This window comes from Balaenoptera acutorostrata, chromosome 15, assembly GCF_949987535.1.
Source record: "Balaenoptera acutorostrata chromosome 15, mBalAcu1.1, whole genome shotgun sequence".
NCBI classification, from domain to species: Eukaryota; Metazoa; Chordata; class Mammalia; order Artiodactyla; family Balaenopteridae; genus Balaenoptera; species Balaenoptera acutorostrata.
In genome coordinates this window covers 86,491,696-86,509,164 of record NC_080078.1, presented here as the reverse complement: position 1 = coordinate 86,509,164, position 17,469 = coordinate 86,491,696, and the positions used below count along the sequence as shown (strand labels likewise).

At 53.5% G+C, this 17,469-nt stretch overlaps 1 protein-coding gene across 6 annotated transcripts in view; it reads right to left on the bottom strand.

Moving 5' to 3' along the window:
• PHACTR3 (phosphatase and actin regulator 3) overlaps nucleotides 1–17,469 on the bottom strand; it is a 224,385-nt gene that overhangs the window by 85,588 nt on the left and 121,328 nt on the right. For 4 of the 6 annotated variants that reach the window (XM_057529287.1, XM_007185229.3, XM_007185231.3 and 1 more), the window contains exons 2-3: nucleotides 7,004–7,165; nucleotides 2,894–2,971 (exon numbers count right to left, since the gene is read on the bottom strand). The exons of 1 other annotated variant lie outside the window; for it this stretch is intronic. In XM_057529287.1, coding sequence (XP_057385270.1) covers nucleotides 2,894–2,971; nucleotides 7,004–7,165 — 240 coding nt within the window. The remainder of the gene's footprint in view (nucleotides 1–2,893; nucleotides 2,972–7,003; nucleotides 7,166–17,469) is intronic. One more of the 6 variants, XM_007185230.3, reaches the window with a different exon arrangement.

The following is a 17,469-nucleotide window of genomic DNA, read 5'->3' as shown; positions in this document are numbered from 1 at the left end:
CCCTGCTTCTAACACGCACCCCCCAGCGACAGCCCCGCAGGCTCACTGCAAACTCAGCCCACCTGCCCCGTGGCTGCCCGGGGCGCCACGGCCACAGAGGTGCCTGTCACCCAGCCGCCTGCTGGGGGGTCGAATTCTCTCCATTCCGTCCATGCTGCAGGGAGAGGCAGGGAGGACGCCAGGCCCTGTCAGGACCCCCCCCCCCGCCCCCCGTTTCTTGCCTCCCCTAACCCGCACCCACCTTCTCTTGGCTCCTCCCCGGGGCGCCTGCTCCCTTCGCCCACGGGGTCCGGCACGGGCTGCTCCACTGGGCTGGGAGACGCTCCCCAGTCCCCCATCGCTCTCTGCTTCTCATCCTTGGTAGCACCAACGTTGGAAGCAGCTGGGGAGGCTTATAAAGTCTGGACGCCTAGGTCCCACCCCCAGCGCCTCTGATTGAAGAGCTCCCCAGGTGACCCGAATTGCAGCAAGTTCGGAGAAGCAGCCTGTTGACCCCTGCTGCCATTAAACCCACTCCACCATCACCTCCCCCAGCCCCGGACCAGGTCAGGGGCCCAACTCACGTTCTTCAGGTGCTACGTGCCTTTCCTTCACCATACTCAGCTCAGCTGTGATTTTATATTGATTTGTGGGATTATCTAATGTTTGTTCCCCACTGGACTGAGAGTTCTGGGAGAAAGGTATTTTGCTCACCTGTATCCTCAGCAGCTAACACAGACCCTGGCCCATAGCAGGTGCTCAGTAAAATGGTGTGGCGTCAGTTAATGAGCGCATTGTCAATTCTTGAGCAAAGAGACTGTGTTTCGGGCCCCTCCAGGTCCTGGTCCACAATCACTTAGCCAGAGAGAAAGAGTGATCTAAAGTCAGGGTTGGCAAACTACACCCTGGGGGCCATATCTAGCCCACCACCTGTTCCACAGAGCCCCGAGCTACGAAGGGATTTTACCTCTTTAAACGGCTGAAAAGAAACTCAAAAGAAAAATAATACTTGATGGCACATGGAAGTTATATGAAATTCAAATTTCAATGTCCCTAAATAAAGTGTTACCAGCACCCAGCCAAACCCACAACTTTGTGTAGTGACCGGGGCTGCTTTTGCCTGATAACAGCAGGGATAAGTATGGACCTCACAGCCTAAAATATCTACTGTCTGACTCTCTCCAGCAAAGGCTCGCTGACCCCAATCTAAAGCAGTGCTGCAGGTGGGCCGGCGTGAGATCTCCCCGCCAAACACCGAAGCCAGGAGAGCTGGCCCCTGAGCAGGTCAGCCACATGCTTACCCCATCAACTCGACTGCTGGCTCTCTGTACTGAGGCCACCAGACAAAATCGTTTGACAAAGATTCAGAGTTTAGGAAAGGAAAAACTGCACTTCTCCTGGAAGTCTTTCCCTTTAATGAGTCACCTATCACTTTACCTTTGATGGGAATCAAATCCATGTTTTCCTTCATCAGTGATAATATTTTTAAAAACAGACGATAAACAGACCTTCATATTGTTTTCATTTTCCCTCCTCCTGCCCCAAGAGTTAAGGTAAGTTTTGTTGGCAACATATTCAAAATGCCAGAGTTTGGAGCTTTTTGGTTCCATCCAAATTAAAACAGTCCCGATTTCCATCTCAGCAATGACATTCTCCCAAATCTGAGAGTCAGACTGGAGCGTTTAACATCTGAACGTCACAGGACTTGATACCAAGTTTTTTTTTACAGGCGAAGTTTGATTATTAGCACTAAGCAATTTCCCACGTATGTTTCCCCTGAAAACAGCATAATCATCAAAGTACTTTTCCCTTTGCATCCAAAGAAGAGGAATGACCACAAGGGCCCTGCCAGACGCAGAGCACGTTATAAATCTGGATTCACGGACTCCAGGGCCTCCCTTTCTACCTCCTGATACCTGGGCCAAATTACAAAGACACCAGTAATATTTTAAGGCTAAAAGGGAGAGAGGAACGCCACTTATTCACGTGAGCCTCACAGAATTGGCTCTGTGAGGCCAGGTTCTTTCAATCAGGAGGCAAGAGCTTGGTCCAGCTCCAGAGAGACCTGCAGGCAGCAGTGGGGTTTTCTGAGACCCCACCACCCCTGCCAAGCTTTAGGGTCTCAGAGAACTAGAAAGCATGAATGTTTAGCGTGAGGACCCAAGTCCTGTGCCTCACGCCATCACCAAGGGAGGAAGATGGGGGAACTCAAGAATTCTTAAGTTAATTGTGCTAGTGATAACACCTGGTGTTTCTCAAAGATGCAAACAAAGGCGGCTTCGCAGACACCACGGTGATTAAGGTTTCTGGACCAGAGTCTGAACAGCATCCGGGCCCTCTAGCTGCGTGACCCCGGGCAGCTACCTCCCAGACCCTCCCATTCCTCACCTGGAGACCGGGGGTAACACCACACCCAGTCCCGAGGATGCTGTGAGGACAAAAGGCTGAAGGCGAGTAGAAGGCCCAGCAGAGCACCCAGCATACAATCGATCCTTAATAAACGGCAGCTGTAACACTAGGTGGTCATGGGGAACAAAGAACTCACCCGAATCCAGGATTAAACGATGAATATGAAAACACAAAAGCCACTGCTACCACTTCGGGGCAATCAGGACTAGACACTAGCTTCACCCACACGCAGCTCGGGCGGGAAGCAACCCCTCACCCCCAGGGCAGGTGGCTGCACTCAGCTCCACGCCCCAGGAGCAGCCGACTCACCGATGGGTCCTCAGAGGCCCGGGGGCTGAGCCGTGGGTCCTCACTGGACCCACGGAGGCCTCATTCAGGTCCGGGAGCCACAGCTGGACACCGGACTGCTCCGACTTCCACTCCACCCTGATGGGCTTGCTGGACCCCCGTGCGACCCCCAGCTCAGCGTTCCTGGGCCCAGCCCTGCCCGGCCCGGCCCACTTACCCTGCTCCATCATCTCCAGGAGCCCCTTCTTGATGAGGTCCTCCCGACCTTGCCTGCCGGCCATCTTCTTCTCCAAGGCTGCACACAACACAGACATCCAGGTGAGTCGCGGGCAGAGCGCCGCGGGGCCCCGCCCGAGCCCGGCCGCTGCCGCCTCCAGTGTAGGAAGACAGCAGAGAGGCAGCAGGTGACCGCGGGGGAGGGGCCCCCAGGTGGGGCTGTGGTTCGGGAACCCGAGCTGCCCCCTAAGCAATGTGCTGAGCAGGGCAGAAGGGAGGTACCGTGAGTACAGTTTAAGGCAGTGGCTTCCGTGGCTCATCTGAGAAGCGATGCCCCGTGTACCACCCTCTCTAGGCTCCCACTGCCCATTCCCACCCTCCACCGACTACGCCTTCATTTTCCAGCCCAGGACCTTGTCCCCCAAATACCCTGGGGTGCTTTTCTGCAGTTCTATTTTCACCTGCTAAATACATCCCGACCGCCCTTCTGTCTGTTAACAGACCAGTCTTCTGCCCAACTGTCCCACCAGAGTCTCCTCCGATGAGCCCCAGGTTCATGCTTTCAAAGAATGTGCCAGTAGGGACTTCCCTTAAGAATCAGTCTGCCAAGGCAGGGGACACGGGTTCGATCCCTGGTCCGGGAAGATCCCACATGCCGCGGAGCAACTAAGCCCGTGCGCCACAACTACTGAGCCTGTGCTCTAGAGCCCACATGCCACAACTACTGAAGCCCGACGCCTAGAGCCCGTGCTCTGCAACAAGAGAAGCCGCCGCAATGAGAAGACCGCGTACCGCAATGAAGAGTAGCCCCCGCTTGCTGCAACTAAAGAAAGGCCCTGTGCAGACAACGAAGACCCAATGCAGCCAATAAATAATGTTCCTTTAAAAAAAAAAGAAAGAAAGAAATAGTAGCTTTAAAAAAAAAAAAAAAGTGCCAATCGAACAGGAAGGAGGCGGCCGGGCCCCAATCCCCCTCCACCGAGCCCAACGTGCGGAAGGAACCTCGTCAATTCCTCCTTTGGAACAGCCCTTCCGGGCCCCTCATCCCAGGGCAAACCCTCCAGCAACTGGCCCCCTGCCCCTGTCTCTCCCCTCCCAGGGGCCGGTCTCACTCTGCTCGATGAGCTCCTCCTTCTCCCTAACTGTCCAGAAAACGATCTGCCTGCAGTAGAATCCAATTTCCAAACACGAACCCATGTCACCCCTCAGACCCTCTCTTTAAAAGATATGGACAAAGTACCGGCTATAAGCCTGGATCACAAAGGGCCCCGGGTCGCCCACACGTATGAATGCCCTGCCCCATGTGGGAACGAAACAGCCGCTCGAGTAGCAGACCCTAAAGTCTAGTGGCCAATGACAGACAATGACCGTGAAGTTATTTATTAAAAAACATTTACTGAGCACCTACTGTGTGCCAGGCACAGGGGAGCAAGACAGGCGTGGACTCTGCCTGAGAGCCAGAGCTTTGGGACAGATGACAAACATCTGGGCGAGTGGCATCAACCAGAACCAGAGGGCACGGGGGCAGGGTGTCTGGGGAAAGCCGGCTGCTTCCCTGAGGGTGTGTACGCTGAGGGATGAATACGGAAAACCCAAACATACCAGGGAAAAGACATCTGGGGGCAAAGGGAACATAATTTCCTTTCTGGGTCCAATTTCCAATCCAATTTCCAGGTGCCAGCAGTGTGGATAAAACTGAGAAACGGAACTCTGGCTTTGGGAGGTGCAAGCAAAGAGGCTGCCGCCCAGTCCAAAAACAGGGGCGAGCAGGACGAGGGTGAAGGTCTCCAGAACGGAGGGACCCCGCTGTCCGACCAGCGTTGGGTGGCAGCACTGGTGGCATCCTGCTCAGAAGCACTGACTTGTGAGTCCTCCCAATGACCTGAAGAGGCAGTTGCCAGGGGCTGCTGTCTGCAACTCAGGACACCTGTCCCCACGGCCCAAGCCACCCGCCCCCGCTCCCAGAGCAGGTACGGGCTCCGATGCCGATTCCCAGACTTGAGGCTTCCGAGAGCCACCTTCACGGTGTCACCCAGTCCCCACTCTGCCCGAACCACTGTCTGCACTGTTTTGTTTTTTTTTTCTCCTCTCTCTAAATCATCTTTAGTTTTACTTCATCTCATCCTAACCAAGGATGCCTGTGAAAACGGGGATTGGATAGGCTGAAATAAATAACATCCCACACTTTGGGGGGAAAGAATGGTTTAGCATAAAAAGATGAAATGCAGTGCTATCTGCAGAATTCCAAATGCTTGATAAAGGGCCCAACGGGGATGCCTGCCCGAAGGCGGGGATGCAGGTCTTAAGCTGGAGACCCTCAGTCCCCCGGCAGGGTCTGCACAGCATCCTGAACAACTCACAGGTTGCTCCCTGCAGCCCAGTGCCAAGTGGGCCGGGGGCACAGGGTCCCGAGAGCACACAGCTCACCCTCCAACCCCACGGCCCAGAGAGCATCAGGGGCTCCCCAGGGTCACAGAGGTCACCCCGCTCTGGCCCCCCAAGCCTTTCGCTGATGCCCAGGCGAGGCTTTCCCAACTCGGCGCGTTTGCGCAGCTGTTCCCACAGCTGCGATGCTCTTCCCTGCTTTCCTCCAGGGGGCCGATTACGTCTCAGCTCAGTGTCACCTCGTCACCTGGGTCTTCTCAGGCCACTCAGCCCAGGGCAACGCCCACCCCCCACCTCCTCCTCAGCCCCGCCAGGGTCGTGACTGTCACACGTGCCTGTCTGTCGCCTGACCCCCCAGCTGGCGGAACGCTCTAAGCGGGCAGGGTCTGGGTCTCCCTGTCCACTTTGTGCCTGGCACACAGAAGCCGCACAAGGTTCATCGAATATCGACGTCTGTTCTGCTTTCACCCTTGACGAGGAGAATCTGTCCATCAACTTCTTGGGTAGTTAAAAAAAATAATTCTGTAAATTGCGTAAAAAGTGTGGGTGGAAGTACCCCCTGCTGCTGTTAGGAGCCCCCCCTGCCCCCCGCCCCTGGCTTTGCCGCTGCCGTCCTGTGAGCCCGGGAGTCTGCGCCACTTCAAGGCTGGGACCACAGGGACCGCCAGAGGCAACAGCCCAAGACGGGCACTTACCAGGCGGGTCCCCGAGGCCCAGGACTAACTCCCCACGAGCAGCTCCCTCGCTAAGTGTTTCCAGCCGCAGCTAACGGGCCTGCGGGAGCCGAGACGCTGTCTCCCCTGGGGTCTGCTTCCCAGGGCACCGACCTCCGCTTCACCGAGGGCACCCTGTCGCCCAGGAACCTGACCTGAGCCCGGCTGCCAGGGCTCCAACCCCAAGCCCGCAACCCGCTGCTGCTTGGCCCTGGGAGCGGCTGCCCATCTGATCCCGCTTCCCGCCCCTGAGACGGGCAGGAGCGCTGGGATACGGGGGCTTCTGAGCACTTAGTTGTTAGAAACGTGCTGTGTCGCTTTTACTCTTATGGCCAGTTGTGCTGTCGTCACCACATGCGTCCCCTGGGTCAGTCTCATGGCCAGAGCTCCTGGCTTGGAGTTCAAGGGGGCGGGGGCAGCGGCACAGCCCCTCGTAACCCAGCTCCCCACAGAGCTGAAGGTGAGTGAGGGGAGCTCTGGGGTCCTTTAGTGGGAGGAGAGCATCCGGACGGGGCTGCCCAGGTAGGAGAAGCCTCTTCAGGAGCTTAGGAGCCGGTGAGCGTCGGTATCGAGGCCAAACTGAGGCTGTGACCCTCTGAGTGAATCCCCCAGGGGGCTCTTGGGGACGGTGGGACCCAGGCCCCGGGGCTGTCAAAGTGAGGGTCTGGGTGCTCCCCACTCCGGTGTGGTCAGGAAGGAGAGATGGCTACAAGCCAGGTCTCAGCTCCAGCCTGGCCTTGCATTGACCTTGAGTCTGCATTTTTAACTAGGTCGAGGGTGACGTGTGTGCCCCGTAGGGGCTGGGCGGTGAGTGGGCTACGGGTGGGACCTGGAGCTGCCTCCCCGCCCCCGCCCCAGCCAGGGACCTGGAAGGGCCGGTGGAGAGAGGGGACCCGCAGGAGGTTGAACAGCTCCTGGCCGTCAGAGGCCACAGAGCACAGCCTGCCCCTCCCAACATCGGCAAGAGAAAGCACGGTGACGGTGACGCCAGGCCCCCTCTCCCTGGTGCTCACCGGACGTCGTCTGCTTCAATTTTTCATTTTTCTTTTTCCTCCATTTCCAGGGTTTGAAGATTCTGCCCAGGGTGGCCAGTTTGCTGTTTCTCCTCACGGGGGGAGTTCGAATCCCTGAGACCAGATATTCGGAGCGCACTGGGGGGGTTTGGTCCATCTCATCTGGAAGGCGAAAACCCAGCGAGGGGGTCAGTGATGACCAAGCCCACACGACACCCTGGGGGGCCCGAGGTGACTCCCCTCCTCCCTGGGGCCACCAGTGATCCTCCAAAGCCTGGGGCTCAAGAGGGTGGGCCAGGCGATGGAAACTCTCTGGGGCTTGTTCCATCATGTACCAGCCCACGTTCAGTTGGGTTAATTCACCTCATGCTGCCTGTGAGAAGGGGCAGAGTGCATCCAGAACCAAGAAGCCCTAGAGAGACCCAAAGATGCAGGAAGAGCAGGGCTGGAGTGAGCGAGGACCAGGCCAGGGGAGGCCACCAGCAGTCAGAGGGGCCAGGACCTGGGATGGGCCGGTCATCAAAAGGCCCAGCCCAACGCCCCATGGGACGGGCGTCCCAGGGACGGGCAGCCCCAGCCGGCAGCCTCCAGAACGATCCTTGAGGTTTGACTTCCAGAGGGCTGTGCCCGTCAGCAGCCCAAGCCACTCAGCCCCTCTGAGCCTCAGTTTCCACATCTGGAAAATAAAGTTAATCATCATCCCTGATACTTAGGGTTGAGAGGAAAATTCTGTGTGACCATACGGTGGCCATGAAGTCTGGAAACATAGGTAAACACACATAATACACAGTTTATTGATAGCATGTTACAATCCATGTGAAGTAATATTATCTATGTTTTGAAACTGTCTACCCACTCTGATTAACATGCCGTGCCAGCACGGGTGACTTTCAGTAGAAATTTTCATAATAATTTATATTGTATAAGTAATACAATAATTACTATGGAGCAAAAGTTACTCACTACTTGTTCTGGGCTGAGTGCTATCATATTTTACCCCCATAGTAAATCTATGAGGTGGAGACTGTTATTAGACCCATTTTACAAATGGGTACACTGAGGCTCGGAGCCACAAGCCATTCTGTCAGCTGTCAGAGCGAGGGGATGCTGGCCTCGGGCAGCCTGACTCCAGAGGCCCCTCTGGTGTCTCTAAGCTGCTTCTAGGGTGACGATATAACTTTATCACCCAAAGCAGGACACACATGGATGGAACACAACAGGAGGCGTAAACCAAGACCGTCCCAGCCAACCACTCTCTCCAGTTGTTTTTTTTCCGTGCAGCATGCAGGATCTTAGTTCCCCAACCAGGGATCGAACCCACGACCCCTGCAGTGGAAGCGCAGAGTCTTAACCACTGGACCGCCAGGGAAGTCCCTGTCTCCAGCTGTTATTTAATTGAGTGTTAAGTGTACACCGGAGGCTGGGTCCGCAGGGGGTCCACAAAGAAACCTCGTGTGGACAGACAGCCCAGGGGTCTCGTTTGAGGACTTCTCCCTGCAGATTTAGCAAACCAGCCAGGCTCCTAAACCAATGACATTCTCCACCTTGTGTTCAGCTATAACCCCAGTGCCTGGCGCCTAGCAGGGGCCCAGGAAGTTTGGGTTGGGTAGTAAGTGAGCCAGGGCGGTCTGAGGACCGGTCACGAGCCCCAGCGCCACACTCCAGGCGTGCAGGATGCAGATGGTCCTTCTCCTCAGAGGCAGTTTATTCCATGTTATTATCCTCTCCTTTCCTTCCTCCGCCCACGGATGCCAGATGGGAGTGGAACGGCCAGTGCCATGTGGCCCCAGAAAAGCTGACTGTCCTGGAGGCATTTTTGGCACAAAGGAGAAAGAAATGGTCTCGTCTCCCCAAGCTTCCAGGCTGGTTTGAAGATAAAGACGAAGATCCCCAGAGATGTGCACGTGGATGAGGAAGAACTGTCATCGCTTTATTTATATCTCATCTCACTCCACAGAGGATGGGCGGCCGTTATCAGAAACACAGGCCCAACAAGACAAATGAGTGTCCGAGGAAATCCAGAGGAAGGGGAGTCTGGACAGAGCCACCGCATCAGGGGTTAGAGACACCACGTGTGGCTCTGAGCTTCCTGGCAGCCAAAGCAAAAAGGAGCAGCACATAGAATAACTATAAATCAGACCCTGAACCTCACTCCATCTGCCACCTGTATCACTGTGACTTTAGTCCAGGCCACCAGCATCTCTACCCCAGATGCTCACACAAGCCTTCTAATTGGTGTCCCCGTGAACCCCTATAAATGTTAAGTCTGATCGTATCGCTTTCCTGCTTACTCCCTGTGGCCTCCCTTCTCATTTAGGACAAAATTGCCAAGGCTGTCAAGGTCTCCGAAATCTGCTCCCGAGCCCCGCCCACCTCACCCCTGCCCACTAGCCCCCTGTTCCATTTCATCAGCAGCATTATTGTGCATTAGCATCTATGGCATGTTATGGAAACCAGAATGTCGTAACTGTTTGGATGCAGGTGCCAGAAGGAGGGATCCGGGCTCACACCCTGGCTCTGTCACTCACTACCTGGGGCTGAAGTGCTGACACCACTCTCCTCCTCCCTCCCTGCATTTTCACCTTTACCCCAGCCTTGCTGGGGGAACAGGGGGGACAGGGGACTTCCCAAGTCCTTGCCTGGGGGCTCACCATGTGGCTTGCTTGAACCGATGGGAGGTGGGCAGAAGGGACATTGTGGCCCCCTCCTCATCACCCCTTCCCCCCTCCCTCCACCGTCACTATTTTAATACATTGCCTCCCTGCTCCCTCCCCACAGCGGCTGGAGCAGCTACTGTTGTTCCCACCTCACTTCTGACACACGTGGGTCCTCACAGCACAGCCTGGGGCACAGGCAGGGCATGCTGACCCCTGAACAGACTGCACACCACTCTCCCCTTGAGAATTCATTCACTCATCCGTTCACTCACTCATTCATTCATTTATTCAACAAAAACTTACTGACACCAGCCACGTGCCGGAATTGCACCAGGAGAAGAATATACAGAGGCGAACAGAAAGAATCCCTGCCTTTGTGGGGCTTCTAGTGGCCAGCGGGAGACGGACAGCGGGAGGGGGGATATTAAGAAACCAAGCCTGCTCGCCCCATAGTTAGTTCCCTGCTGCCTTCCTCTCCTTATCTTTCCCCATCACGTTTATCACCTGGTGTGTGTGTGTATATCTGCGTGCGTACACACAGACACGCACACACACAGACCCACACGTAGATGCACAATTATTTGTTTGCTTGCTGCTCACAGGCACCTCCCTAATTTGAGAGCAGGGTCTACCTTTGACGGTTGGTTTGCAGCTGAATCCCTGGTGCCCAGAACACATACGGTAGGAACCCATGTGGTGAAGGAGATCCTTCCAGACATGAGGACGGATGGACAGAACCCAGCACCTGCTCCGGGAGCCGCGGGAGACGCGGGGGCTGCCTGGCAGCGGAGGGTTAGGAAAGGCTGCTCTGAGCGGGGTTACTGGAGCAGAAGCCTGGGTGAAAGGGAGCCAGCGGTGTAGATGGGAGCGGGGGCAGGGAAGAGGGTCCCAGGCAGAGGAAGAGCGAGGTTGAGGGCGTGGAGGAAGAACGCAGGGTATGAGGGCCATGGATGCAGCTGGGGAAGTACGCAGGGCCTTGAGCCTGATTCAAAATTCAGCAGGAGCGACTGGGTCTCTTCAGCTCAAACGACCTGATTTGTTCACTTACCAAATATCCAATGTGCGCGACCAGGAAGACACCTTAGTCTGAGCGACTCCCCAGGGGCCTGCTGTCACTGGGGGAGCAAAGGTGGGGACAGGCTCCAGAGGTCTGAAGCCGGCACCTCCAGCACCCTCTCCCCCCGCCTGGCCGCAGGCGGTGCAGGCCCAGGGCCAGGCGGGGTGAGGGCTCCTGAGGGCTGTCACTCATAACCCAAGGCCAGCAATTTCAGAAGAGATGCTCCGTCCAGTGAAAGAATCACTTGCAAGCCACCCAAGGGCATGAATGGGTCACTGACGGTGTGCATGGGGGTCCGAGTGAGCAGAGGGGGGCGGGCCCTCCTGGGTACCGTGTGGCCCACTCACACTGGAGGGTGGGAGTGCATGTGGGCAGGCGTGCGTCTAGCAGAGAGGGTGTGTGCATATGTGCACGCGTGTGCCTGTATGGGTGGGCGTGCGTGCACCTGTGCGTGTGTGTCACACAGAGAGAAGGGAGGCTGGGGGGACCGCCACCACCCTCTATCCCCAGCCCGTGAATTCGCTCAGTGTCCCTGGAGTTGCCCGGGAACCTCCTTCCCACATCAGGGAGGATTCCCAGATTCAACACGTTAGCAGACCCCTGCAGCCTCTGAATAGCACGCCGTGCTAAGTTCCAGGGGCACCTCTGCCACCTGTGAAGCATTAGCAGTTAATTAATGACAAATGTTTCCCCACATCTGCTGGGAAAGTACAACACGCAGCTGCGAGGCAGGCAGGAGGCCGCCCAGGCTCCCAAACGACGGATGGGCCAGGCGCCCCGCCCTGGGGCTGAAGGGGCCAGCTCCAGCCCTCCCATCCCTGGTCCCTTCGAGAACTCCAACGCTCTCCCGGTCCCCTCTGAGGTTAACGGCAGTCAGGGCCCTTGCCCCCCAGGACCCACTGCCACCACCCCATCAACAGATCCCACAAACCTACAAGTCAGGCACTTCTAGAACAAGGCAGTGAAGGGCACCAATGCCATGGCTGAGGTCACTGAGCTTATGGACTAACTTCCATGCCTGGCTCAGGGCCAACTCCTTTATTCCTAATATTCCCTTCCATCCTAGCTCTTATCGCTCTCAGATATCATCCTGGGATCTGTTATTTATTGCTACCATCTATCTTTCCCACTGGAACAAACGTAAGCTTTATGAGAACGGGAACTGTGGCCATCTTGCTCGCTGTGGGTCCCTGGCATCTTTACTGGCGCCTGGCACCCAGGAAGTGCTCTAATAAACACCTGCTTGACCTGTGAATCTGGGATGCAGAGCTGCCAGTGCCCGAGCCAGGATGTGGTCCCCGTCCATCTGACTCCACAGTCCTCGCCTTAGGGATGTCTGGCATTTCTGCTTCGTCATCTTCTATCCCCTGACCTGGCCCTGTCTCCTTCCACTTCATCAGGTCACCTTCCCCAAAACACAGTGGAAGGGAAGCCCCGCTCCCCGATTACCTGGGGCCCCATGCTGAGCGGCTGGCCTCCTAGGGAAGACAGGCAGCATCCGCATCAGACAGTATTGGAACGGGACCTTTTGCTTGTTTGTTTCATTCATTCATTCACAAATTCATTCATCAAGCATCCGCTGAGGCCTGCTGTGAGCCAGGGTTGCTCTGAGTTTGAGACAGAGCAGTAAACACAAACTGACATGCTGTCTTGCTCTGCATGAAGCTCGCCTGCTTACAGACAGTGAGACGACTTCAGAATGTGCTACGAGCTATGGAAGTGGGGATGTGGGTCAACAGAGTGTGGCCTCTATTTCTTCCGTGAGTCCTTCCCTGCCCCCAAAGGATCCATCTGGCAATACGGAGTGACCAGCTTCTTTAAACAAGGCACCGTGCCAGGTATGAGGTAGAATAAAGAGGTGCTGGACACCCCCCTGCCCTAGTGGGCTCACTGACCACGGAGAAGATCAAGGTGCACAGAATCACCAGGAAGAACCAGGATGGAGGATTACAGCTGCAGGGGAAGTAACTCTTCTTGCCTGGAGCGGGCAAACTCTGAGAAGGCTACTGCGGGTGGGGGTGATATTGGAGTTGGGCCTTGGAGGTTGATTAGGAATTGAATAAAAGGTGCAAACCCACAAAAGCATGATCGTACATGGTGTTTGGAAGATAACGGTAACGCAGCGAAGCAAGATCTGACACCGCCAGTCAGAGGTTCCGAGCCCCGTAAAATCTCCATGTATAAAACTGGGATCCACAGAGAGATACCAGCTTTCTGCGGTGCCAGCTAATGACCAACACACACACACACACACACACACACACACACACACACACACACACACACACAGAAACAAAATTATCATCATCATCACCACCGACTATCAGTAATAGGAAAAGATCATCTCAAAGTAAGAAAGGAATCTTTATTATTGATATATCAATAAATATATTGATAAATGAAAAAATAGCAAGGCTGTGTTGTCCTTAGTGTTCCTAATTTGCTGGCATGGGTCTGTGTACTTGAACCTGAGAACCCTTAGGCTGGAGCTCTCTGGGTTTCTGGATGGAGGGGATGGACAGCAGTCTCGTGACCAGCCAAGAAGAGCTGTTATGTGGCCGTGATAGGAGCCTTGAGGGCAGGGAAGCACTGAGGGATCTGGTACAAGATCAGCCCTGTGGAAAGGCTGCAGAGAATGTCAGTGTGGGCGGCAGCTTCATGGAACAAAGCAGAAGGCCAGGAGGCCCCCTGACAAGGGACAGGCAGGGCGAGAGCAGTGGGACAGCAGAGAAGGGAGAGAGGGATCCAGAGATGTCGCTGAGGCAGAGTCCTCACCAGAGCTGGGTGAGAAACCAGTGTGGGCCAGTAACACATACAGAAGAACCAAGGAAACCAAGGTCTGTTCTGTCGTCACTGTCACCAGCAACAGCAGCATCTGTTGGACACTTACTGTGTGACAAGCTGTGTCCTGAGCACCTGACACGAATCAGCTCATTCCATTCCCATCAAGACCCAAGAAGGCAGGTCGTTATCTTCATTACTCTCATTATGATGAGGAAAATGGAAGCAGAGGTGTGAAACAGTTTTCCCAGGTCACGCGGCTAAAGTGACACAGTGGGCTTGGAAATCAGGACATCTGCTCCAAAAGCCCTTGTCCTGACCCCGATGTTAGACTCCTCGGAGCAGATGATAACAGCGCTGTTATCTGGGATACGGGGTGAAGGAGGAGAGAAGATCGTTAAAGCCACGTATACTAAAATCACGGCATTTAGGGTCAAAAGACCAATGGCTTGTGGCCAGGCTGCAAGAGATGTGGCCTGACGGCTGCTGTCCTCTAAGAAAGTGCTGGATGTTTTAACAGATCCACCACCTGGATGGGTCCGAACCTCCAAAACCAAATTTACGAAATGGATTTGAAGTCTCCCAGACGTAAAAGTATTCTTGGTTCAACCCTCTCCACTCCTACTGGACAATTCTGGAGAATGACTGAGGCACAGGATAGGTGGGGAGCACTGATCAATACGCAGAACTAGGGCCACACGTGAACAGCTTCCAGGAAGGGGTGTGGCAGGGGAGGTAGGGCTTAGCACGACGGGCGAATTTATTTAAAGGGGGAAAGAATTCCTAAAGGTCTGCGGCTCTATTCCCAGCAACTCTGCAGAGTTTTCCCTACAGTTCTGTGAGCGTACGCATCAGAACCTGTGAACGCCGACAGCCCCCTAGGATGGAAAAACTTCTGCCTTTCCAGTTTGGAGGAAACAGAGACCCCACAGTGGGCTCTTCCTCCTTCTCAGGTGCCCAGGACAGTGCCGGGGACAGGAGTGAATGAAGGAAGGAATGAAAGAGATTGATCCTGTGATACAAAAACTGAAAATGAATCAAAGCGCGGGTCAGTGGTAATTAACAAAGAGCTGAGCCACCTCTGTGCCCCCTGCCAGCGGGGGATAACTGTAATTCCTAAGCAACTTCCCGGCCCCATGCTGCCCCGTCATTTCTCCCAGCCACCCCCTAAGCAGACAGCATCTCCTTTCTCTCCCTTCCCCATTAGTGGAGGTGCTAAGGAACATACAGAAGGAAATTCAAGAGCCTGGCTGAGCTTCAGAGTGAAGAACGGCCCCTGGAATACTGTGAATCAAACAGTAGGAGTATGTGCTCATAGGAGAACATACCTTTGAATGCTCGCAGGGAGGCCACCAAATTCTTTTGGATGTTCAATCCAAACAAACAACCCCGGGAGGCGGGGATTACATTTTCAGCTCCATTTTACATTTAGGAAGTGGGGGCTATGGGGGGCCCACGTGGAAAGTCATACAGCTGGGAAGTGGTAGGTCTGGCATTGGAGCCCAAGTTCTCCGACCTAAAGTTCCCCATCTGGGCATGACACCAGTGTTTCCCAAAGCATGTCCCATGGAACCCTAGCATGGGCGATGCTTTGTGAATGAAGACACTTGGGAAAACACTACCTACACTAAAAGCCTTCCCTGAAGAGCACCGCCATATATTATCACAGTAAAGATTTTGATAAGTCCTGCAGTAAGCAATCCCACGCAGCCGCTTGGCCAGCTTTTCCTAAACAGATGGGTCAGCCAATCCGCATTTACATCTTGCTGCCCAGACAGCAATAACCACACAAAAGCTGTCAAATGGAGTTTGAGCAATAAACCTGAGATTAAGCACTTTGAATGTAGTCCTGCTAAGTAGTGCTAATGACAGTTTATTTTTGGAATTTAACACTCTTTTCCCCAATATCTGTATTCCAAGGGTAACAGGATTCTCTAAGATCTTAGCAAAGGTTGAGTCTCAAAATTTCCCAAGTCTCTAAGCCTCTTCCAGCTGTCTAAGGTCTCCTACGCAGAAATGATGCTGAAATTAACTCTAGATAAATGGGCATCATTCATGCCTCTGACACCAGTGGAAAAATCAAGACATTATTAAAGTGGCTTCTTTTTTCCCTCATATGTATCGTGGAAAAAACAGCACATCTAACTAGAAAGCCCATCTGTTTAGTATCAACCCCATAATTCTGCCAATGGTGGCGGGTGTCTGCCAGACATATGGCCAATTCTCCAAGTGAAATCAGCTCAAATCTGTAAATCAAGTGGATCCAAAAAGGCTGCACAGAGCTTAGAACCAGGAGTTGAAACATGAAGATGACAGGGTCAGGGAAGGAAAAAGGAAGGATCTGGAAAACCGGCTTTGTTGTCATTGGGTTTAGTAGGATGCTCTGTATCTGCACACAAGCAAACGCTCATAAAAATTATTTTGCAAGAAGCCCAAAGACTTTGCAAAGACTAAAAGCTGGTTTTAGAGGCATCCTCTTAAAGATCCTATTTTACAGAGTGGAGACAAAGGAGTGTTTCAGAGAGAAGACATAAACAGTAAAATAATGCATCAGGAGAGTTTAGCATCACAGTATAAATTTAGACAAATAACATCGCCCAACATCTTCAAAGCCCAAGTTCTGACTCTGACTTTCCAAACCTCAAGCGTAAGATGAGATTCTTAAATAATGTCAGTTAACGCTTAAGGACATACAAATGTTAATTTTAAAATATGCATACTTTAGCATTTTTCACAGGAACTAAACACGTTTTAAATGCTGGGAAGATTCTGAGCCAACAGATTTGTATTTAGAAAATGTGTCCCAGACTCATTTTGCTTAGGTCAAGGATGGGCAAGTATTTTCTGTAAAGGGCCAGATAGTAAATATCTTAGACTTCAATAGTAAGTAACTTGGGCTTTGAGGGCCAGACAACTTCTGTTACAATTCCCCAACTCTGCTGCTGTACCATGAAAACAGCAGATGATATGTAAAGCAATGGGCGTGGCTATATTTAAATAAAACTTTATTTGCAAAAACCAGTGGCAGGAGGATTTGGTCCATGGTCTGTCGCTTGCCAACTCCTGCCTTAAATGGTCCCTTTGGAAATGTCTTCAGGGAAAAAGCACTACTGGACACCCCAAGAAGAAAAAGGGAGAAAAGGAACATTTTCTGATCCTGAGCCTTTACTGTCCTGCCCACTTCTAACCCCTGGGCTCCAGGCGAGCAGCACTCTGCCCACCCAATTCTGCAGCCTCCTCCGTGGTTTCCAGGCATCCACTAATCCTGCTCCCCTAAGCAAACAGGGCCTGCATCGCTGCCCTGCTTAATGTCATAGTGGCATCTAGAATGAAATATAAAACCTCAAGTGTGACCCCAGAGTCCTGGTCTCTGCTTATCTCACACCACACCAAGCCCCTGCCCCACTATGCGCTAGTTCTGTCTGCCTCTTCCTGCTCCTCCCACCACAGGGCTGCCTCCCAGGCCAATCCCTCTAGAGGCAACACTTTTCCCTGATGAACTCTTACTCATTCCTCACGGCCCCATCCTCTATACTCACCTGTTAGGTTTCCTGTTAGTTTTTCTGCCATAGTCTTCGATAGAATTTATAATTAGCTATTGATTTCTTGTTCATTAGTTTAATGTCCATCTTGGCTGTTTGACCATGAGAGCAAGTTACTGAGCCCAAGCTTGTACTGCTGGCCACACGACAGACCAGTAAATCGAGAGATGAGTTGTTGGGGCCAGGAAGAGCGACTTTATTTGGAAAGCTGGCAGACCAAGAAGATGGTGGACTCATGTGCCAAAGAACCCTCTTGCCTGAGTTAGAATTCAGGCTTCTTTTATACTGAAAGGGGATCGAGTAAAGTCAAACATTTCCTGGTTCCCATCAGCCTCTGGAGCGGATGTGTTACTTTCTTCCTTCCTGCAGTCATTCACAGGTGGGCCTGGTCAGGAGTTTCCCGTGAGCAAAAGGTATTTTAGCCTAATG